The sequence below is a fragment of the Argentina silus genome, assembly GCF_951799395.1.
Source record: "Argentina silus genome assembly, chromosome: 9".
NCBI lineage: Eukaryota > Metazoa > Chordata > Actinopteri > Argentiniformes > Argentinidae > Argentina > Argentina silus.
The window spans coordinates 4,238,703-4,261,643 of NC_139663.1; the positions used below are offsets into that span (position 1 = coordinate 4,238,703).

Sequence of the window (22,941 nt, forward strand, 5' to 3'; positions counted from 1 at the left end):
GTAGCAAAAAATAACCGCAGCAACAGTTATCTTAGATTGGGTCATGATTGATGTTTTATCATGCTGCCTATTTCTCTCAATCCTTATAGCCAAAATAATGTAATGACATATTTGAACATCGTTATGCAATAAATAACTACATTGTTTAATATGAAAACGATTTAATCAGCAAACAGCCAAGACACAGGTGTAAACAGTGGTGTCTCATGTTTCCTCTAGACACTATAATTTGCGATGTTAACCACTATGCCAGGAACTCATTGTCAAAAGTACTTTTATTGTCAAATAATTAATGGAGCTAGCTCCTGTTCAGAAGCACGCATTTCCAAAGCCAAAACGCTCTTGCAGCTCCTTGATCTCACGTAGAACTGACTCTTTCTGTAGATTCAACTGAAAAAGGACAAATCAACAGGTTTTAGTGTGTGGAAAACCATGACATATCTTTTTTTTAGATAATGAAATGATGGTGGAGAGCACTTACCCTTATGGTGTATTTATAGGACTGCTCTGCCTCAAGTCTTCTACCAGTCTGAAAAAGAAACATACAGCCCAACACAGGGCCTTATTAACATGTGCAACGTGCAGGGACTATATCCTCTCATCACTTGACTGTGCCAAGTCTTTTTGTTTGGTTTTCAGTCTGGCAAATGACTCAAATCTATCACCAGATATTATTGTACATGTATATATTGTTCAATGAACCATAAAGCAGCCCCAAAGAATAGGATAAATACAATAGCATAAGGCAGGGAGCCCATAACTTATCAAACTCCCCGTAGGTGGGTCAATACAGAGTGACTGAGTGGGTGGAGGCTGGGGCGGTGGGTGGGACAACCAACAATACTCTCAATGCCAGTTGCTGTTTAACCATGGTGGAATGTTGCATAACTTGTTTAAACCTTGACCCTGAATATGTGATGATGTTTTGCATACGTGTGAATCAGCTGTCCATCACCTGATGGACTTAAATGGTGCTGTCTGAACTTATGTAAACTTAATTTATGATACTCACCTGCAGACAAACTAATGATAGGTAACCCCACACCTCTGGGTTCCCGTTGTTTAAGGCGTTGGCCTCAGTCAGTGCATCCTCTGCTTCGGTCAATTCTCCAAGCTGTGCGCACACACACACACACACACACACACACACACACACACACACACACACACACACACACACACACACACAGACACAGACACAGACACAGACACAGACACTTAGTTAGAATAGCATGATAACAACTTGAAATAATAAAAAATGACTGCTGAGTCATTGAAATTGTTAGGTGCAAGAGAAAAGAGAACGCATGGTGTTCTCACCCGGTAACAGGCAGTCCCTAGTCCCAGCCAGGTGAGGCAGGAAGGGGAGCTCTTACAGACACGCAGGTAAGTTGTTTTGGCCTTCTCAAACTTAGAGTGGCCATCGAGAAAGGTTTTGTTTAAATAAAAGCAGCTCTGACAAAATAGTCAACACAGACAGTTTAAACATTGACAGATATACGTCACAAATGTGTCTCCCCTGGCCATCTCACCTCTCCTTTCTGCAGATAGATGGACCCCAGACGCAGGTAGACTGGGTGTGTATCCGAGGCGTCTGTCACAAAGTCCAGGGTCCTTTCATAGCACTCCTGTGCCTTTTTATACTCCCCAGTCAGGTAGTGTAAGTGACCAGACAATGCCCATACATCTGGATCCTGCAGAGAATATTGGACACAAAGAAACAATCATATGACACAGTGATTATGTATGTATAATATACAAACCATATAGAGACATCAAATAAGAGGTGCTGGGAGTGGATACCTGAAAGCTGTCATTGAGCGCCTTCTTCAGGCTGTCCTCGACGCTGCTGTAATCTCCCCTGAGCAGCTGCATTCTGGCCCGGGCCAGGTGGTAGGAGCTGCTTAACCCCCCCTCTGGACACAACAGCTCCTGGGCCAATGCCCTCTGGGCCATCTGAAGCAAACACCACAGGAGGAAACACAAGGCTGTCAAAATATGTGTCAAAATATAACACATGAGGGTGTTCATTGATGTGTGAAGAACTAAGTGTGAATTTGCTTGGTGCCGACTGACCTGTAGTGCGTTATTCTGTAGCAGAAACTTCACAGTTTCCATATAGATGGTGGTGTTCAGTCTGGTGGGAGTTGCTAGGAGTTGCATAGCAACAGGTTCAGGTTCAGCGCCTTCCTTGTATCCCTCCCCAGGTTTGCTGCCTTGGCTGCTCTGAGACCTTGTCACCTCACTCTCTTGGTCTCCCTCCACATCTGAACCACCAGCCAGAGGATCACAGTTTTCAATAACAAACACACCAAAAGTCTGCATGACAAAATGAGACATTATTGAAACACACCTACAGTTTATCAACAGTGGAAATCCACAGGTAACCATGGTAGTTGTACGCTTTGATATTCACCTGTCTTGACGATGGGGGACTCACAGGTCCCCACCTCCTGCTCCTGCTCCTGCTCCTCCTCCCCAGGGGGCTCGACACCTGTGTCTACCCTGCAGGGCGGGGTGACCACCAGGGCTGACCTCAGCTGCTTGGTGGCCTCCAAGAAGGCCATCTCTGTCTGGATGGAGTTGTCCTGACCCTGGTAAAAGAAGCCTGAACAGACACAGAGACATGTGTTACTACAGCAGAGGAACAGTCAGAGAACAGTCTCATCATAACACAATACAAAGTACCAACAAAGTGTCCCATGTCATTTGAGAACCTCATGATGTTTATTTAGAGATAAAGATAGTTCACTAAGGTTATGGTATCTCTCTCCCTGGTTGTCTGCTCTCACCAAACAGGGTCCAGGCTACCACACTAGTTGGGTCGATACAGGTGGCTCCCTCAAAGAAGGTCTCTGCCTCCTCATGGTGCCCACCCATCTCTGCCAGGATCCCACACATGAGCAGGCTGCAGACAGAAGCCTGATTAATTAAAACATTTTGGCCCCACTGGATGTGGTAAAGCTATGTGGTAAAGCTATGGGTCTCTACTCCCCTCCCCTCACCTGGGCAGGTGTGCCTGCTCTATGGACACTGCGTAGTGGAAACACTCCTCAGCCTTCTGGTAGTCTGCAGTCAGCATGAGGAACGCCCCGTAGTCAAACCAGTGGGATGGGTCACTGCGGTCCCGAGTTAGCTGCTGCAGGGGCAGAAACCAACCAAGCACTCAGTAAATTGGCTACATACAGTACAGTATCCTTGTTGGGGGGCCTATAAGAAATGACCAAAATCATTCTTTGAAAGTTCAATTATCATACCATTTTGTCTATGTTTTCACATTTTCACACATTTGCCTCTGGATAATAAACACACTGTAATCCTGATTGAATTATGGATAAAACAATACTAGGTTGAAAACATTGGAGAGCTTTTGCTGTCTAGTGACAGTACTGTGTGAGTGGTACAGTACCTCCTGGTAGTACTGAGCAGCCAGCTGGTAGTCCCCATTCAGCTGAGCCTCCTTGGCAAAATGTATGAGCTGGGCACAGTCCAACAGGGGGCTAGGTTGAGTCTCCTGAGCATCCACTGACAGAGTCTGGAAAAGGAAAAGCAAGAGCGGTAGAAAGGAAACATTGTGAGCAAGAGAATATACTAAAATCCATGAATTAGAGAGAGCTGGCCATGTAACTCATGGGCGAGTGATCTGAGACAAAGACAAACAGTGGATGTAAATGTAAGCAGTGAGTCATGAGTAGCCTTGTAGAAGTTGTGTCATTGTCATGAGACCATGTGTGTGTGGTTCTTACCTTGTTGAGGGCCACATGCATCTCGTCCACCAGGTACACATAGAGTTGGCTGAGGAAGGCCTGCAGCTGCTCCGGGTCAGTGAAGGCTTCGGTCCGCAGCATCTTCTCCCTCACGATCCGCACCACAGAGTACTGAACATGCAGGCAGCAGAAAGATAAGCAGAAACATGAACAAGTCTAACGTCTTATCATCGAGGGGTAAATCCCCACATGCATCTCTTTAAGATATGATCCCTCAAGAAATATACCTGCATTTAGTCAGTCAACATTTTCCCATACCTGACATGTCCCACCTGCGTACCTTCATCTGTTCCTTGAACGCGAAGTACTTCCCGGAGTAGTTGAGCTCTCCCAGCAGTTGGGTCTTGCGCTGCTCTTGGGTGGTTGGATCCAGCGGCTTGGCTCCAGGCAGGAATGCAGCCCCATACAGCTGCTGGTACTGCTCCAGAACCTGGCCAGCCACGCTGGCTATCTGGCTCTGAAACTCCTGCACAGCCTGATAGAAAAGGGTCAGCATCACTGGTCAACACTTCAGCAGGCTAGTACTAGAAATGCACAAGTCTAGTACATGGCCACAAGATGGCAATCCTTCAAAGCAAATGTAATGACTGAGAGTGGTGTTAACGTGTGTGTGTGTGTGTGTGTGTGTGTGTGTGTGTGTGTGTGTGTGTGTGTGTGTGTGTGTGTGTGGTGTGCGCATGCGTGTGTCTTACTCTGTCTGCTCCAGCAGGTCGACGAGGCAAGGGTGGTCTGAGAGGAATCAGCTCCATCACCCTACAAAAGAGCACACCCTTTAGATCATTTTTTATTTCCTCTTCCAGTTTACACAGTAAAATATTAAAAACTCAGGCATTAAAGTGTTATGTCTTATTCTGTATAGTATGTTGGAAAGAACTTCACACAACCTTTTTGCTAACTCCTCCGGTGGTCTCTTGGGCACCAGAGACTTCTCCAAGGCAATTTCAATAATTATGTAGCTTCTGGAATCAGCATACATCTACCACATTGGAGGTAGAGGTTAGTTGCTTCTTACAAACATGATCTTTGGTAAGATACTTTTTGATTGTTGTCAAGAAACCGTCTAACCTGCCCCTCTGTATTCATTTGTGGTTCAACCTCTGTCGTGCTGTCTGTTGTTGCTGGCTTCCCCTGTGTACCAAGCTGAAAATCAAATAACACCTTCTCTCAGATCTCCAACACACCAAGCAATGTCAACAAGCACTAAAAAATGTTCGCATAATTTTAGCTGGAAAAGGTTACCAAGAAGTTGCAATGTGGGCATGTGTAGGCAAGCACGCATGAATCACATAATCACAACATGAGGTGTTTCTATGTGTGTGAATACTTTTTTTGTTTGTCTCTGTGTGTGTCTATGCGTGTGAGTGTGCGTGCCTGCATGCGTGTGCGTGTGTCTATGTAAGTGTGCGTAGGAGCCTGTTATTTGTCTGGCAGCCTTCTGCAGTGTCAGATGCTCAAGTTGGTGGGGTGGCTGTGCGTTCCTCGCCCGCTCCGTCTGCTGCTCGACCACAGGGGGCTTGTAAGGGGCAGATGAGCTAATGAGATGATTCACCGCTCTCTGATGAAGCCAGCAAGCTGCTGCTTTACAGCTAATTGCTATGGGAAGCACTTCTGTAACATGGATCCGGATTCAATCAGAGGGGAAATAAGACACTGATCTAAGACACTTGGTGGTAAACTAGCATCCTGTGTGTGCTACCAGATGCTAATGGGACCCTTTGTGTTGTAAGGAGCTCATGCAATAACACAGCGATAGTATGGTCACATATAAGCAAGATAACTGTCGTTACTTTTTTGGGCGATTCCTTCGTCTCCTTCCCGCCCTTATGGCCGTCGAAGATCTTACTGGGAGCCGCCTTGCAAGAGCCCACAGAGGAGAGGGCACGACCTCTGCCCTGGGTGGTAGGAGCCCTGGAACTCTCTTTCAGGACGCTGGTGGTACGGTTGGCCTTTAAGCACAAGGTCACACATAAGCTAACCAGCAGGGATTTGATGTTGTCACGGCAACCCCATCACAGATTGTATCACCTCAGGGGGAGGGCTAGAGCATTAGAGCACATTAGAGCTATACTGGATACAAGGGAGTAATGAAACAGAGATCAGACATGGAGAATAACAATTTCATCAAAACACTGGCATAATCCAGCAGTGAAAACTGTACCCACAGGACTAGTCTTGACAGCTGTGGTATACAAATGATTTCCAAATTATGCATATTCTGTTGTATAATGTCAATTTCGAAATAATGTTATAATGAAATAATAAGTCAAATTTCATTCAAGGGCCATAAAGTTTTATCTATCAATAAAATAACTTTCACACGAATAAACAAAAGCAAACCAAGTATCATCAGCAAGTCGCAACATGCTTTGAAATACTGCCGCAGATTGAACAGAATCCGACAAACAGAGAGAATAATGAGGACATGGCATCGGCATGGAACGGACGACAATCTGGACAACTGCTGCGTCTGAAAATGAATTTCACCATATGACGCGTCTGTTCTGTTAGCATTCAGCACTCCTTTCTCTTTTCTCAACCCACTGTCTCACGCATCATCCACAGACCCTGTTTTAGTCCTCCTTCCCCCCCCTCGGTTGCTACACTGGTTCTGTAATACATATGAGGGAGAAATGAAATCATCCCTGTCTGCCTGCCTGCCTCTCTCTCTCTCACCTTGGCTAGCAGGTTGGACTCATAGAAAGGATAGAGTCTGTATGCTCCACGGATACGCTTCGCCCCCGGGTACAGCAGGGGAGCCATGTCTACGTATGCCACGCCATGGAACGAGATTTGGATATCATCCTCACCCTGCTAAAAATAAACACACACACGCTGGCACACAAAATGTAAACCATGCATGGTTACTTTAGAGATGAACTAGGTTCTGTGTAAGAGAGTAAAGTGTAAGAGAGTCCAATGACATCACGTACAGTAAGATCTTGACACTCGTCCTTGACACTCGTAACATGTCTCCCTCACCTTGTCTTTCCCAGCTTTCCCTCCCTTGGTGGCTCCAGGCTGTGAGGACCTCATGATCTCTACTGGCCATAGCCGGCTCTCAGTGATCCTTTGGGTCAGGCTAAGAAGGATAGAGGGTCGAGGGAAAGAATGACAGCCGATGGGACACTTTATATTCACTTTATGTAAATCTGTTTATATATTTATGGGACTGCAAGCAGGGACCTCAATAGCACCAGGTCATATGTAGTGAGGGAGGAGGTGTGTCGGTGTTTCTGTCTCACCAGGCTGCACCTCCCGCATCCAAGAAACAACGACGTTCCGTGTCCCAGCTCACTCTCTTCCTGTTGGTCTCTGCCTCATTACGGAAATCCCTGTCCTGTGAGAAAATTTGGGAAAAGAAATCACTTACAGAACAAACATTATACTTAAATGTAGTCAGGTTACATTTGCACAGCAGAAAACAAAAATGTCAGGCATTGCAAATCAAATAAATACTAAAACGTTTGCCTGTTGTCATTTAACACCTTAAATGCCAAGAGTACCTCTATGCTGGTGAGATCCCCATCCTCCATCTCAATGGGCTCTCCCTCCATAGAGAAGCCTTGTATGAACTGAGCACCAGGTGACAACAAGGGACCCAGTGGCCATTTTCTGGGCCTGGGCACAGCTTCCCTCTCTCCACCAACCTTCAGCATCCCATTAGAGAACATCAGCACCTGCTCTTTCTGTGGAGAAAACAACAATTGTGTGAGCTTCATATCAAACAGTCACAAAAGCTAGAGAGTAGAGAGACTGACCCTTGCTCTCTGTAATTGCTAACAGTGAAGTCTTCGTTTTATGGATGAGAGCATCGCTTTATAAAGGTGACATACTGTCTTCTCTCCCTCTCTTACCATATCTGTAAGGGGGATCTGCAGTGCAGCCACATAGCTGGAGGGAGGGCCAGATCCGGAGGCAGGGTTCCATACCTCAGGGACAGAGTAAGCCGTCTCCACGGTAACCTTCAGCAAATTTGAGTTGGAGAGCTGGACATCGGAGAGCAGAGGCTCGGGGACACTTATGGTCACATCAAGTGAAGGCTGGGTGCCAAGCAGAGAGACATCACTTACTAACTAACTAATACACATACACACAAACACACACACACACACACACACACACACACACACACACACACACACACACACACACACACACACACACACACACACACACACAGATCACACACCACACCATGATCACACACCACCCATGTCTCTCTGTAGGTTCCAGGCTTATAAATCAATCCATGATATGTAATGATTTTCAAGACACACCAGATAGATGACACATGGCGCAGCATGAGTCTTACCTTACTGCTGCCCTCCTGTGTCTCTGCAGGGGAGCCAGTGGTTGGATGTAGAAGCACAGTGGATGTGAAGCTGCACTGACCTATTGAGTGCAACAGGAATGTCATTGCTTTAAAACAACCATGATCTGATGATACAGTTTCATGTAGATATTTGGTTAAGTATATACTGTATGTGTTGTTCCCACCATGCAAGAGAGGCAGCAGGTCCACAACAGCCTGCCCTAGAACTGCAGTCTTCTCCTCCTTCTGCTTCTTCTCCTTGGGAAGGATCTCAATCACTGTCACTAATGATGATACGAATTAAAGGTTAACATAAATTGGTGAACATCTTAATGAGTTAAAGGCCCAGGGGAATGTTTGAGTGGATTAAAAGGCCTTAACAGGCTAGCAGCTATAAAATCAGAGCAGGGCAATTAACAGACATCAAACTAATGGACGGTTGCTCACGTATGACAGGTCTGTGTGCCACATCATCCAATGTGTGGGCAACATCTGAACACTCAAAGCTGCAGGTGAAGTTATACTCCACTCCCTGATCCACAGAAGCATCCAATTTATGAGAATCTCCCAATACTATGCCATTGAATTCAGCCCGTACAAAGTTCAGAAAGGATTCAGGCTTGTTGCCTCTCTGAAAGAGAAAGAAAAACAGTCGATGTCTTCATTTCAAGTACACTGTATGACATTATGACAATTAGTTGGAGAATCTTGTTGGCTTGCTCACGTTAGAAACTTGCTCACGTTAGAAACACAGAGACTTGGCCTAGTTATTATAGCTAGAGAGATGACAAGCTTACCACCAGGTTATTTCCACGAAGTACAGTTATTTTCACGGGTGCTGCTTTGAGTGGAAATGTTTCCATTTTGCTTGATCAATTTTGTAAATTAGCAGAGATTAATTAATAGCTACCAAGCAAATTATTCATTCCTGCATAAACTGCAGCTGCTGAGCAGTGAGCACAACACTGCGTCTCCGTTTCCATAGGAACGAGCATTAATATCGCGAGATCCACATGGGAGATGTTGGAGTTCAGTGATCCAGCTAGTAAGTTGGTCCTTCTTGAGTGCTCTTTTCAACATGAATAATCTTTATATTTACGAAGTATTTCAATGTAAACATTATAGATTCTAGAGAATGTTGAATGTTTTAGTCACAGTCGTCTGGACATAGCAAAACCACTAGCTTGCTAGTTAGCTGGATGACTTCCGCAACTTTGCCTTCCAAACCACCACCACCAAAGACCTCTGCAACCAACGTGCCAGTTCCACGTGAGTCCATTTATGGGGGGAGTAGTAAAGTATTTTCTGATATATTCTAGGAGTTTGCACCGAGTTCTATAATATTGTATGCAATTGTTGTCAAACCGATGTTGCTGTTTCCTGTGCACCACCACCACAGTCCCAGCCACCAGTTCTAAAAGGTCCCAGGCAGAATTACCAACATGTCACTATTTAGCATTGTGGATGAAGCCCTCAAGTCGTGCGAAGCAGAAGAGGCCAAAATCAATGAGAAAATCCACCAATGCAGGGAGATACTGCGCGCTTTGTAAGTTATACTTCCAGCTCCTGTCAAATTATAGTCAGCAAAGCTGTCTTGTGGAGTTGGACGATGTAAATGTGTGTAAATGTATGTGTTTTTGACTTACATGATTACACTATTTTCCCAGGAGACCACAGAAGAAAGATTCCAAAGAAACTCAATTGAGAGATAATGTTGAAAAAGGTATGGTGATCACAATTAGATTGATCTATCAATGCTCAGTATATTTTGGCACATACTGGTAATTTGCAATTGCATTGTTGGTTATAATGCACATTGTCTGCATGTTTTTCCATCTCAAGACCCAGATGTCCCTCCAGAGGAGATACAGGAGATGGAATTACTGGAGCGAGTGCTGGAGAAGGCCCTTAGGGTTCGTAGTGGTACAGCACGCCCCAAAGAACCTCACAGCTGCACTGAGCCAAACAAAGTAGCAGGGGATGCAGCGAAGAAGGGCAAGGACAGTTCCCAGGCCTCAGTGAAAACAAAAGGGATAAGATCCATCTCCAAACCGACCAAGGAGAGAAAAGAATGTACAAAGTCTACTGTATCCAGCTCTTCCAGGGGTGGAAGGCAGAAGACAGGTCATCATCGAGGAGAAGACAAGGCCAGCATGGTCAGAGGCTATGTCCAGAAACAATTAGTTGTGTCATCAAAGGGTTTACCTCTCCGGTCTTCTTGGAAAACCAAGCAAGCCGTTCCAGGTCCTACCGTCCATGATCAGGGTCAACCACAAGCCTCAATAGCACAACTTGAAGTGTCAAAAGCTTCTGCGACCTTCCCTCATGAGGAATCAGTATCTGTTTCACACAAGGAGGGGGCTGGAAAGGCACATCTTTCACTTCCACAGAATGAGTATGCTGCTGGTCTACAGCTTATGACTGTGTAGAGAATTTTATACTTCCAGAGGATCAGTCAACTAAATGTTTAGTATTGTCTTCAGAGGAAAATGTATATGTATTAGTTTCATGACAAATGTATTTTTAAACCCATACTCTACATGTTTTTTTTTTTTGTCCATTTAAAGGACACCATCCCAGTTGTTATCTAAATGGAGCAAACTACGGCAAAAACAAAGCAGGTCAGTAGATTGTTAGCTATCTCATTAGATTGACCATCATATGTGGATACAGAATACCTGACACCCATCACTCCCCACAATAATTGTCATTCAGCTTTCTGCATGCAGCAGCATTTATATAGTTAACAAGAGGTGAATGTATTGTATTGCTGTCACATTTGCTTGCCGTGTTGAACCTATCCTTCTTAATACCTTCAGGTTGTGGGACGAAGTACTGTCTGTGCAATCCAAGCCAGTGGCGGAGAGGACTCACTTCTTGGAGAGAGTGACAGCCAGGGTATTCTTCCTGTTGATGTTCAATCTGACAATAGCCGTATTATTGCACTCTCATGCTATATGTGACATTTATCTTGCATTACTTTGAATCAATAAGTAGCATTGTACTTGTTGAACTTGACATACTTGTGAGATGGAAAGCAGTACTGTTGAATAATGAATTGCGTCAAGTGACAACCATAATGAATTTATCCAGTTACTTCTCTCTCTAACACAGTCCACTTAAGAGAAATTCGGGAAGCATCAAATTCAATGTCCATCATCACCATCCCCAGAAAATGCCTAAATGTGCCAGATTTTAGGATTTAGAGAGAATCTACTAAGTTTGAGCTCAGCAAGGGGCCGCTCATTTCTCTGAGTCCGTCTGTTCTCCTTGACCTGTGTCCTTGTCTTGTGTGTGGATTAGTTCCCCAGGGACTGGCCAAAGGGCAGCCCAGCTGACACCAGGGCCCAAGTGGACAGACTGGCATGGCAGTGTCACGACCTGACCCACTGCTACCAGGCCGAGCTGCTGCAGGCTCACCAGACCTCTAGGACACCGGGCACAGAGCCAGGTACCTGCAGATGAAGGAGACGCACTGGGCAATTATTGGCAATTATTTGATTGTAATGTTTGTTATGCTCAGATAATAATTATGCCTAATGAATATAGAGAAATTCAGCTTCAGTACTTTTACATCGTCATATTACCAGTATTTGTATTGATTGATTGCTGAGTTGTATCACACTGTTCCTCTGTGTATGTGTAATAATGCACTCATTCTGGAGATCAGGTCTTGGTCAATGTGCCATGCATAACTCATGTCCTTTTTTGCAGGTGGAGCTGCATACAAGGAAAGGGATTATGAATCCTTCCTGATGATGGAAGGCCTTGAGAAGATGAGGAGAGACCTGCTCAAGCGAGCAGACCGGCTGAGAGAAGGTACGAATACCGGTTCACTACTTGGATACTTGGATATGAACTGACTTGATGAGAGACCTCTCACTCTTTTTCATTGGTCTGAAGCAGCATTGAATGTCTATGTAATTGCGGGTAGCTAGCCAGGCAAGAATAAAGCTGTCTGGAAAAATAGGTGTATTAGTCTGCCTCTAACTATTCCCTGACAGCCAGGTACTTAATCAAAGACACAGTTGGTGAAATTGTAGGAACTGTGGTACAATCTATCCACCCAGCTAGGTTTGATTTAGCTGAATGGGGATATTGTAGTGCTCATAATAGGTGACATATTTCATGGGGGAGGGGGGGTTGATTATAATTCACAGTTGGAGCTCTCAAAGGTGAATGGCACAGGGCCAGTGTAGGACAGAAGTTGAGTTTCCAGCACTTTCTACTCTCCCTGGGGGGTCCGACTGTTCCGTCTGGCATTTCAGAGTATGGGTTTTTCTTCTTTTCTACTAGATATTATTGTACAAGGCCGTTATGAGGATAGTTGTTTTTCAGCGTTTTATTTGAGGGACATTTCATTACAGCGATGTTTTTGCCGCATTGTCATAAAGAGAAAGTAGAACGAGGACGATTACAGTCCTCCTCAGAAAAATAAATCTCCCCGCGCTAACGAGCTAATTCAGCCATTCCTGTCTTGACGTATGGAAAATGGAAATAGAACCCCAGTGTAACGCATTGCCAGATTTGTTCTTTCCTTGGCTTCTCAGATCCCCCAGTGTGTGACGGTGGGCTCTTCAAGCTGTCCATCCTGACATCGCTGGCTTGTCCCTTCTATTTAAAGGCTTTAGGCAGCCTAGCGAAACGTTTTAGGGTTCGGTTGCTCACGCTCACACTCTAAAAATAACCTTTTTTTCCGCCAGAGTCTAAGGCATGGGATCGATGGAGGCCTGGAGAAGGAGATGTGTGCCCCATCAGGAGGAAGGATGAGTGGGGAGACACGGTGAGCCCGACCCTGCCCCCTACCCTGACCTACAGCAGCGAGGCTGAGCTCAGAGAGCTGGAGAGGCTGAGGCTGAGTGTCGTACTGCTACAGCAGGAGATTCACCTGCACCAGGTAGGAGTCACACACACACACACACACACACCCACACCTGTTGTGTGTAAGCTAAAATGAAAAGGTGTGTGGAAGGTAGAAATTGAGCCTCCGCTGTGGTGAAAGAGACGCTGCTTCATCTGCTTCTCTGCGTGTGAGACGTTTTGGATGTGTTTGCTGATGTTGTGTTTCTCCAACAGGATCTCTCTGATGCTCTGTCCCCATGTCTCTCCACCATGTTCTCTGCCCGTAAATGTTCTAGCCCTGCCATGCTCCGAGACATGTACTCACTACTGTGTGAGGGAGGGGAGCGGTTCCCCTCCATAGTCTTGGACACTGAACCTGACACAGGAACAGAGAAAGAATAGAACAGAACTCAAATAAGACCCTGAATGAAGAAAGCAATTCATTGAGTGACGAAGGGGCCTGGAGCACAGAGAAAGAGGAATGCAGAAGTGGAAAGAGGGCGTTGCATTGTGAATGTTAATTAGTGTATTTATTCAGAATGATTGTGTATTGGCAGGGCTGTCTGATGAACAGCTGGTTTTGTCTCTCTGCCTGATATATGAAATCCTGGCAACCACAGCACCCTGACAGGATGTATCAAGCTGCCAAGAAAAGGCAGTGTTTGTGTTTGATTATCTCTTCTCTTCCTTACTCTCTCTTTGTAAAATGCCCAATGAATGAATGATTTATTTCTTAATTAAGTGGCCTTAATTTTATTCAAGTGGACGCAGACGCCTGTGCATCTCAACAAATGTGACTTGTCTTTTTTCAACAATCATTGTGCCTTTTGTCTTTGTATGCCTCAAAACTGATATTTTAGTAAATGATGCCTTTTGGTCAAATTGATTGATACTGATAGAGGTATTTCCTATATGCAAATCTGTAGTGTACAATATTAACTTGTTTGCAAATGATATAACCAAGTGTGCCGGTAACCCACTGACCTTTGTTGTAGATTGAGCCAGCAGATGGCGCTCTACTCATTGCACAACTTGTTTCAAAACAAGAACTAATATCAAAATATCTTTCTAATGTTGAGTTTTACTTTTTACTCTCAGAGCTACTTAGGTACAATGACATTGAAAGTTCTCCTAATAGGGAGAGAGTGGTTCTCTGTTTCAAACAAGGTGGTGACTCATTTCAGCAGCGAGAGAAGCCGACAATCTTCTGGTCTGTGGATGCTGTGGTGTGGGAGGGGAACAATGGAGGGGTTTTAAAGACATTCTCTGCTGCACTTATAACAACTACAGGGGTGCCATGACTACAGATAACAAGTAAAAAGGACAGAAGTGAGTAATCCACAGTGTGTGCCTCTCATGGCCTGCCCAGCACTCCTCCAGTCGATAAATCGTGTAGGTGCACCACAATCCGTCGTTGTCTTTAATCATGCACATCGGGTTGAGACCGGGAGTGGCTGGTGGAGGTAGATATCGGAGGACGAGCCCATTGTAATACCATTCCTCATTCCATTCCATGCATTACAATGAGCCCATCCTCTGATTTCTGCCTTCCCTGGTTGAAACATATGACTGAACACATGCAATTGCCCCAGAGATGTGACTTCCCTAGGAAATCTATGACGTCAAAGTGCATTTTTTTTTTCTCCATATGTAGTGATTGAATTTATTTATATGATACAGCAGGTGTCCAGTGTCAAAGTGTGGTATGACCACATATCTCTCTGACAATATAAAAATGTATTTATGGGTCTGTCAGAGGCGGTGTGATAGATATGAGGAAGTATGTGCAAGGTAGGGGGGCTCAGAGAGGACAAAAAGGCCCACATGCCCACAGATGACGTGGGAATGGCACAAGCTGCTCCAGACTGGGTGACAGGTGGTGCTGGGTTCACACAGCGGCCCGTGGGTGTATGCACCCTGCTGTAACAGCCCTCACACACACACACACACACACACCCATCAGTGGGGGCTGAGTGGCCACGGGACAGCTTCTCAGAGGGGTATCAGCTGGGAAGAGCAGTCCCTGTCTGTGACAACAGACAACAAGGGAGGTAGACAAGGTGACATTAGTCTCTCTTTTTAACAGTCCTTAACCCACAGCTCCACTCTGATAGGCTGATAATTTAATTAAAGAAGGATCTTTTGTGACCAAAGGGGTTACAAACAACTTACCAACTGGTCATTATTCATTGAGAAATTATATCAAACAGACGTCTGTCGCCACCAGCTGCTCAAATAAAGACAGTTATTTGAAATGGCCTCCCTATGGTATAGAATAAAATTTCCAAATGTGTTTTCTGCTTTGCCGTACACTATCGGGGCTTAAACACTATTGAGAATAGTCTTCACTACATGCTTGGTGTACAGTACACACTGTCTCCAAGTCATTTTGGGACCTTTCCACCATTCCTTATTGAATAATGAACACGTACTCAAACCATCCATTACAATCCAAAAACAATATCTGCATCATTGTGGTTTGCGAGTCACTCTCTCATGATACTGTAGATTCCCAGCAGGACTCTGCTACCGCACCGGCCCCGGTCTCCAGCCAGACCAGGGCGTGTGAAGGGAGAAAGAGGAGACACGAAAAGCATCAGCTTCAATACAAAGACCAAACAACACAGAAGTCGCCCTGAGGGAGAAGACCCCACGCTGCTCAGCCTTCCTCTGACCCTGCTACCAGGCCCGCCCACATGACATGGCTAAATGTCCAATAACCAATGCCGTTTTTTTTATTTTTTTTTAATCTCTACTGGATATATCGCCTTTATTCCCGGATCCCATCTTCCTCTCGCTTCCTCTCACATTATTTCTGATTTGGTTTGAGTGGGTGAGCAGTGTCTTAACCCCCGAATCCGCTCTGACTAGCAGAATCCAAGTAGAAAACCACAATAGCCACACATCAATCTCAATAGTCCCCTCTCTCCCACAGACTCTTTTCCACTCGCCGCCACCCTTCTCTCCTTCCCTTATTGTCCCCCTCCTTCCATCGCTCTCTCTCTCTCTCTCTCCTCTCCCCCTAACTCTCCTGTATGCCTCTCAGTCTCTGCTGGCATTGAGTTACAGAGGCTAGGGTTGAGTCACTGTGGTCATCAATTACCCTGCATTAGTGTTTATTATTTGATTTCCCCCCACTCAGGCTGTCACACTGGCAGCCTTCTCCTTCGACCAGAGCTTTTAGAGAGAGGGAGAGGTGAAGGGCGACATCTTACCTCAGGTGCTAACCGTACTATCATGTCAGCGAGTGTTTCGTGTGTGGTTTTGTGGCTCTGTGTGTATGCCTTGTGTGTTACTGATTACATTATTTGTGTTTTGGTTTACATATAAAAGGCTAAATGCATGTCTCAATTTCAGTTGTAGACCTGTGCAGAATGTGTTACTTGACTTCCCTTTAGTGTTCACTTCATTGTTATGAGTAGAGAGACCAGGCTTGCTCCCATTCAATAGGTTATTGACCATTCCATAACCTTTCTACACATGACTTGTTGTTTTGATATTGATCTCTTGTCCTGGTACAGTATGTAGGGGGATGTAGTGGAGCTTTTGTTACAGACATGAGAGGATAAAGAACGTATGTGGGCTTCTCTTCAATGGCTGACATCAATAACCAGTTATCCCTCTGTCTGTGAACTGGGATTACAGTGCAGCCTCTGTACAGGGACACACATCCATCTCCCGTACATACAGACACTGCACACACACACACACACACACACACACACACACACACACACACACACACACACACTGTGCGCACACAGGCACACACACAATAGGCTCTTTGTAGATGGGTTTTAGATGTGATATTCCAGATCCATGACAAGGTTGATATTCTTCAAACGGCGCAGCCGTCTTGCATATGAAGGAGGCCTTATCAATGCAAATCATCCATACTGTATGTACCCCATTTGTTTTTTTTATTATCCTCATATAAGCTTCATATCTACTGTAATGAAGTATTCTTTCATGAGGATCATTCAAAATCAAGCAAGAGTAACATATACACACACACACACACACACACACACACACAGCCCTAGACAGGCACCTTTTCTTAACTGGGCTTATGTGGGCTGGGAGAGTAATATAATGATTTAAGAAGAAATGCTCCAGAGCCTGGTGAAGAGGGGATTAGACACTGCAATCCATACATTACCTTCCATTCAGCCATTTGGCAGGAGACTGTGTGTGTGTGTGTGTGTGTGTGTGTGTGTGTGTGTGTGTGTGTGTGTGTGTGTGTGTGTGTGTGTGTGTGTGTGTGTGTGTGTGTGTGTGTGTGTGTGGGCAGCAGGGGAAGGAGTGGGTGCATGTGGCTTCTGTGTCTTTCTGTGTGTGTGTGTGTGTGTGTGTGTGTGTGTGTGTGTGTGTGTGTGTGTGTGTGTGTGTGTGTGCGTGGGAGGGAGTGTATGAATTCTGCTGCATGCGTGTGTGGTCTGTGGTGTGGCTGGGTGCAGTGGGAGTGCCGTTTGTGAAATTACCATGCAAGAGTGACACAGCTGTGCTTTTGCAGTCAGGAGACACTCCTGCTGTTAGTCTAAACATTCCTTTCTCTTCCTTTTGATAGAGAAAAGGTAGCTTAGTAATACCTTCAGGGGGACTCATTCCAGTGAATCTTCAATCTTTAAAATCGTTAAATAGAATCGTGCTCCTTTCTCAGGAAAAAAAAAGATAGCAGCAGGCTTTTATACTCCCTATTCCCTACAGAGAAAAGAAAGAGAGCGATTGGGTAGACGAGAAATGATGGGGAGATGGGAAAGGAGCAGTTAACTCCAGTCTCCCCTCCCCCTTCCTGTTCTCCCTTCACTCCCCATCCTCCCTGCTCCAGTCTTTGACGTCACACTGGCTAAAGCCAATCAGGGACTTTGACCCTCCCTTCCTCTCCTCCCTGGCTCCACCCCTACCGCTGGCCCCTTATATATCCCCCCACAGTCCCAACAGCAGAGTGTAAAATGTGCTGCCAAAGAACCAGTAGGCAGGGCACAGAGAGACAGCCAGAGATGGAGGGAGAGAAAGGGAGTGTGTGAGTGGATTCCTGAGCTAACAAACCCTTCATCTCACATTTCAGCTATTCCTCCCAGTCTATGTGCGTTGACATAGACAACCTCCTCTTCTTCTCTCTTTCTCTCTGTCTGTCTCTCCAGACCAGTGCTGACTAGTGAGGAGAGCAGAGGTGCCTACAAGCATCCCCGGCAGCACCCCTACCTGGTCCCTGGATCACCCGGACCCCCAGGACCCCTCTGCTGTAGGATGGGCTGCACCACGGGCCACCTGGCCTGCCAGCCTCAGCCCACAGTGGCCACCCTTGGACAGGAGGGCCAGTCCCTGGAAGTAGGGGCCCCCAAGGTCCCAGACGTGCTGTCCTCCCTGGAGCGTCTTTCCCAGGCCACGGGGGGCATGGAGAAGTCCTGGTACCGCTGCATCTTCCCCTTCGGGATCATCTCACTGGTGATCGGCGTGGCGGGGACCGGGGTGACCTACACCTACAACGACCTGCCCCAGACCAAAGTGGTGTCGGTGGTGCTGCTGATAGTGGGCCTGGTCCTGGTGTTCATGGCCACCGCCTGCTGGTCGGTCCACAAGAAGAAGAAGAGGAAAAAGAAAGAGGGGGGCTCCTTCACCTCTGAGCAGTGCCCCCTGTGAGCGCTCGCTGAGACCCGGGGACGTGAGAGAGGAGAGACGCACAGGGGTGGGCTAGTAGCCGGGAGGCCAACCCCCGCACCCCCTAGTCTTTATGGAGCTTGGCCCAGCTCATATAGTTGAAAGAGAGGTGGGGAGAGAATGGGGGGGTTCACGAACAGGGGGATAGACGGGACAGATGGACAGAAGGAACACAGAGGATTTTATAGTGCTGTGGAGTCTGAAGAGAGAGAAAGCTCTGGACAGCCTCACGCACTGGCTTTACCGTCAGACGGCAGGTGTCCAGTGTCAAAACAACCTCAGAGGAGACACACACGGACATACGCACACATGCACTCCTCAGACACACACAAACACACACACACACACACACCCACACACTGGCACATACAGCGGGAGAGAGCCGGGACACTTAACACGCTATGCGGAGCCGCTGCTGGAGTCAGTGCTGCCGTCACCAGCAGCGTCAGTCGCGGCATTCCTCCTGCCAGGACAGGTGACTGTCAGAGGGGAGAAGTGGGCCAGAGACGGCAACCCGACACCGGGCCGAAAGAGGAGTGCACCCGCGTCAGCGTCCCGCGTCATTCACTCGTCCTGTGACACCGCAGCAATGTGTTGAGGCTTTTTTTACGCAACGGGAGAGTGGAACCTGAGTCCGGCAGGATCTTACTGGCAGCTGTGTGGAGTGTGGACGAGGAGCTGAAGTGGGAAGGGGGCTGCTGGGCCACTGTAGGGTGTGTGTGTGTGTGTGTGTGTGTGTGTGTGTGTGTGTGTGTGTGTGTGTGTGTGTTTGCGTGTGTGTGAGCATGCGTGCGTGCTTGGCTGTATGTGTGTGCATGACAGATTCTGTGGGCCTGAAAGAGTGTAAGACCTTTGGAACTGTTCCATATTGCCTAAGAGACAAAAGGAGTCCCACATACTCAACGTAGTGTGACCAGTTCCGCTAGCACAACATATGAATAGTTTGTGTCTGTGTGTGTGTGTGTCTGTGTGTGTGTGTCTGTGTGTGTGTGTGTCTTTGTGCCCTCTGAGGCACAGAGAGGACTACTATACATGGCCTAGGAATAAAGACCAAAGGCGAGAAATTCCATGTGGAGAAAATGTGTGGAAGGAAACACTGGAAGGACTCCAAAGGCCCTTTTGTTCTGGTCCACAGAGCAAGTCTCACAGACAAAGTGAGTGAGCTTCTGACTGGCTCTGACCTCAGCCTGCAGACGTAAAACCCTCACCTCCTCTCACCCAGCCCAGAGTAGCCCAGAGCAGGGCAGGATTACTGAAGGACATTGTGCTGAGGGGACATGCCACTGAGGGACACTTTGACTCGGCATACACGGCGGAGACCCCCGCCCCCCCCCCCCCCCCCCCCATACCCTCACCCTCCCCTCCCGTCCGGTGCCTTGAGCGGAGTGGAGCGATCATGGAAAAAGGCTCTGTGTGTTACCCGTTTCCATCTGCTCTCCTGAGAATGTCCCCCCTCGCTCCCTCTCTACCCCGACAGCTTTTTCACAGTACTCCCCCCCCCCGCTACCATTAATATACACCTTCTCCCTTCCTCCACCCCCGTTTTCCTAATCTTACACTGAAACCCATTATGCTAGCCCCCTGGAGCAGTTATGCACGTACACATACACACAGGTGTGCGCTCACATAGACAAACATTCACACGCACACACACACACACACACCATACTGTAGATAAATTAACACACCCACATAAACTCATCAATCATGCCACCCAGGTCTTGACCATTTTTTCATCTTTCTCCGGAGAATGTGGATTTGTTGTCTCTCTCCCAGAAGAAAACGGTTCTACATTGAGAATGACTGGGAAACCCCCTCTTTCATCGTGACGTTATAAGAGCATTGGACCATTCTGCTGTCATTCATGACTGTCAGTGTTTTAAAAGGATCTATACAGGTTTTTAATCATCCCCTCTCTCCTAGCTACTGCGCTTTGTCTGCTCCTGAGGGAATGAACGTATACTCAGCTCGGTCAATAGACACTTCTATGAATGGGGGAAGTCTAAGTGTATGCTGACGCGGGGATGAAAACTCACAAACAGTCTCTTTTTCAAATGGGTTTTCTTCACTGTACTACAATATATCTCTGGATGCGTAGGCGAGGAGGGATTGCATAGGAAATAGAGGAGAGTCTGGCCTTGTGTCTGACAAGGAATCTGTATTGAACTTGCTTTACCCTTGAGAGGTGTCATTAATCGCTTAAGTATTGATCCAATCCTGTAGATCGGTAGCACTGCCAGTGAATTGTGTCATAAGAGGAAGCCGTAAACAGTCAAAGTCTTGTCCTGTTGGTTAGCCTGCCACGTTAGGCCTGCCTACTCTATAGTGTCGAAGTATGCGATGGTTCAGTTGCTCTCACGCTTTGCCTTGCCCTGAATATATGCAGCTCATGATGTGTGTACACCATAGCTCAGTCAGTGTGGTGGACAGAGGGAGACACGGGGGAGCTAGGCCAGACAAGTCTCCACTTTACATGATAGGACACACACACATAAACACACACAGATAAACACACACACACACACACACAGAAGCACGGCCAGATTGAGATCAATGTTCCGTATGAATAATCGATTATTCATACGGAACATGATTATTCTTAGGGGAGTTAGTGCATTATGGGAAAGAGCAGTGAAAATGTCAAGTTAACTTCAGATTCTGATTTCTGAACTCTGGTTCCTCTAGCAGCAGGACAATAACAGCGTGGGCATTGGGCCACAGAGGAGGAGCACAAGCTGTGCCTTTTGATCAGTGGGGCATGGGCTCAAAAGACGATTACTTGTTACTGATAACACCTGTGTCTCACTCTGTACCTCCAGAAAACGCTTCTGTGCCTCTGCTCATGTCTATTTTTATAGACATTTTATAGACATGGATATTTCTTAAGACAGCTGTGTTTCGAGCAGTGCACTGGTAATCCCTCTGATGGGAGACAGAGGCCAGCACCAGATGGGGATTTTGTGTACTGATGACAATTTAACAGCATCCCTCCCAACTACAAACCACAGTGCAGTGTGTTTATCTGCTGTATGTCACTGTTTAGCCTAGATAAGGCCCTATCAGACTGACAGAGGGATTAGGTTGAGGAATCACTACAGGGTAGTGGATGATCTTGCTTACACAAGGCCTTGCTATGGTAGGGGCAGTTCGATATCTGATGGAAAACCACTTTAACACCGAATTATTTAAGCAGGGGAAGAGATTACAATGCAATGGGGAAGAAAATACGTAATATGGTATAATGTGTTATTGTATTGAATGTTCTATGCCTGCTCAGCAAATTAGCATAGAGGTGGTGTTTCTCCTTTCTGTTTGCAGTTATAAAGAAGACAGAGAGACAGATAGATAGGAGTAGGCACAGAGAGAGGGAGAGTTGTGCACATTCATTGAGAGAAACAGACTGTAAAGTGCTGGCGAGCGACGTGCTGGGAATACTGATTCCAGGCAACAGTCTTTACCACACACACACACACACACACACACACACACACACACGCACACACACACGCACACACACACGCACACACACACACACACACACACACACACACACACACATACACACACACACACACACACACACACACACACACACACGTAGGCCTACACACCTACACAATCACAAACACACATACCGTATTACAGCTGTGTGCTTGCGTACAAGGTTATGTAACCATGTAGTTGTACTTTGTTACACTTGAAAAGGTTGACTTGTTGAAGTGAAGCACTGATGGGAGGTGGCCAAATTTGAGAATAAAGACGTGATTCCCCTTTTACTGTGTGATGTAAAAGAAGAAGGGTAAATCTACCTCTCCTCAGTGGTGAGGGAAGTCAAAGTAGGCAGCCATGTTGTCTACTTCAACCACCAATGCTGTTTGTCACCCCATCCGGTGACAGAAAAATATATGTTTGTCTGCCCAATATTATTTGGTGATTGTACATACAACTGTTTTATATTTGTACTGTATATTTATACTCATATCTAAACACATTTAAATTGTTGTATTAAAGAAATGTTATGTGAATATCTTGTCAGTGTCATGTATGTCATCGCTTTGTTTGACGGTTTTGTTCCATAGTGATAACTACATTTTGAGAGACAACCAAAACATTGACTTAAATACAGTTAGTGCTTTGAATGGAGCCATGTTTACAGGGCAGTTGAATGTGCTTTGCCTGGCTTTATCCCTATAGCTAGGAGAGGCTCTCTGTCCCTGGGAACTTGGCTAAAAATACAGGCAGTGGGGAACACAAGGTGGGGGGGGGCGGAGGGACAGAGAAAGAGAAACAGAGAGAGACAGGGAGAGAGCGAGAGAGAGATAAATTGATGGCTATTTTTCTTTGAAGGCAGATCAGTGT

The 22,941-nt window shown here is 46.2% G+C and overlaps 3 protein-coding genes across 4 annotated transcripts; 2 read left to right on the forward strand and 1 right to left on the reverse strand.

Moving 5' to 3' along the window:
• Positions 1-261: 261 nt before the first annotated feature.
• On the reverse strand, positions 262-8,942 carry cfap70 (cilia and flagella associated protein 70; the record flags this gene model as incomplete). Its single annotated transcript, XM_083676436.1, has 26 exons — positions 262-390; positions 482-529; positions 1,013-1,114; positions 1,321-1,410; positions 1,533-1,694; positions 1,804-1,956; positions 2,077-2,267; positions 2,417-2,608; positions 2,793-2,908; positions 3,006-3,139; positions 3,410-3,535; positions 3,747-3,878; positions 4,048-4,242; positions 4,460-4,520; positions 4,652-4,743; positions 4,833-4,907; positions 5,555-5,713; positions 6,441-6,578; positions 6,747-6,846; positions 7,010-7,104; positions 7,271-7,453; positions 7,622-7,807; positions 8,080-8,159; positions 8,265-8,363; positions 8,527-8,710; positions 8,880-8,942. The coding sequence occupies 26 exons, from the start codon at positions 8,940-8,942 to the stop codon at positions 310-312; spliced, it is 3,237 nt and encodes a 1,078-aa protein (XP_083532562.1). The 3' UTR covers positions 262-309.
• Positions 8,943-9,109: 167 nt separating this feature from the next.
• On the forward strand, positions 9,110-13,893 carry tedc2 (tubulin epsilon and delta complex 2). Of its 2 annotated transcripts, XM_083676359.1 has the most exons (10): positions 9,110-9,348; positions 9,479-9,625; positions 9,747-9,802; positions 9,922-10,474; positions 10,647-10,700; positions 10,899-10,977; positions 11,383-11,530; positions 11,794-11,898; positions 12,783-12,976; positions 13,156-13,893. In XM_083676359.1, the coding sequence occupies exons 2-10, from the start codon at positions 9,522-9,524 to the stop codon at positions 13,321-13,323; spliced, it is 1,461 nt and encodes a 486-aa protein (XP_083532485.1). In that variant the 5' UTR covers positions 9,110-9,348; positions 9,479-9,521; the 3' UTR covers positions 13,324-13,893. The 2 variants fall into 2 exon arrangements, with proteins under 2 accessions (XP_083532485.1, XP_083532486.1); XM_083676360.1 differs by lacking the exon at positions 9,479-9,625.
• Positions 13,894-18,171: 4,278 nt separating this feature from the next.
• On the forward strand, positions 18,172-18,564 carry LOC310809174 (transmembrane protein 100; the record flags this gene model as incomplete). Its single annotated transcript, XM_083676361.1, has 1 exon — positions 18,172-18,564. The coding sequence occupies one exon, from the start codon at positions 18,172-18,174 to the stop codon at positions 18,562-18,564; it is 393 nt and encodes a 130-aa protein (XP_083532487.1).
• Positions 18,565-22,941: the final 4,377 nt, after the last annotated feature.

Coding starts and splice junctions, on each gene's coding strand:
- tedc2 (XM_083676359.1), top strand. CDS start 9,522: ATGTCACTATTTAGCATTGTGGATGAAGCCCTCAAGTCGTGCGAAGCA. Junction 10,701..10,898: donor CTACGGCAAAAACAAAGCAG/GTCAGTAGATTG, acceptor TAATACCTTCAG/GTTGTGGGACGAAGTACTGT. Junction 11,531..11,793: donor GACACCGGGCACAGAGCCAG/GTACCTGCAGAT, acceptor CCTTTTTTGCAG/GTGGAGCTGCATACAAGGAA.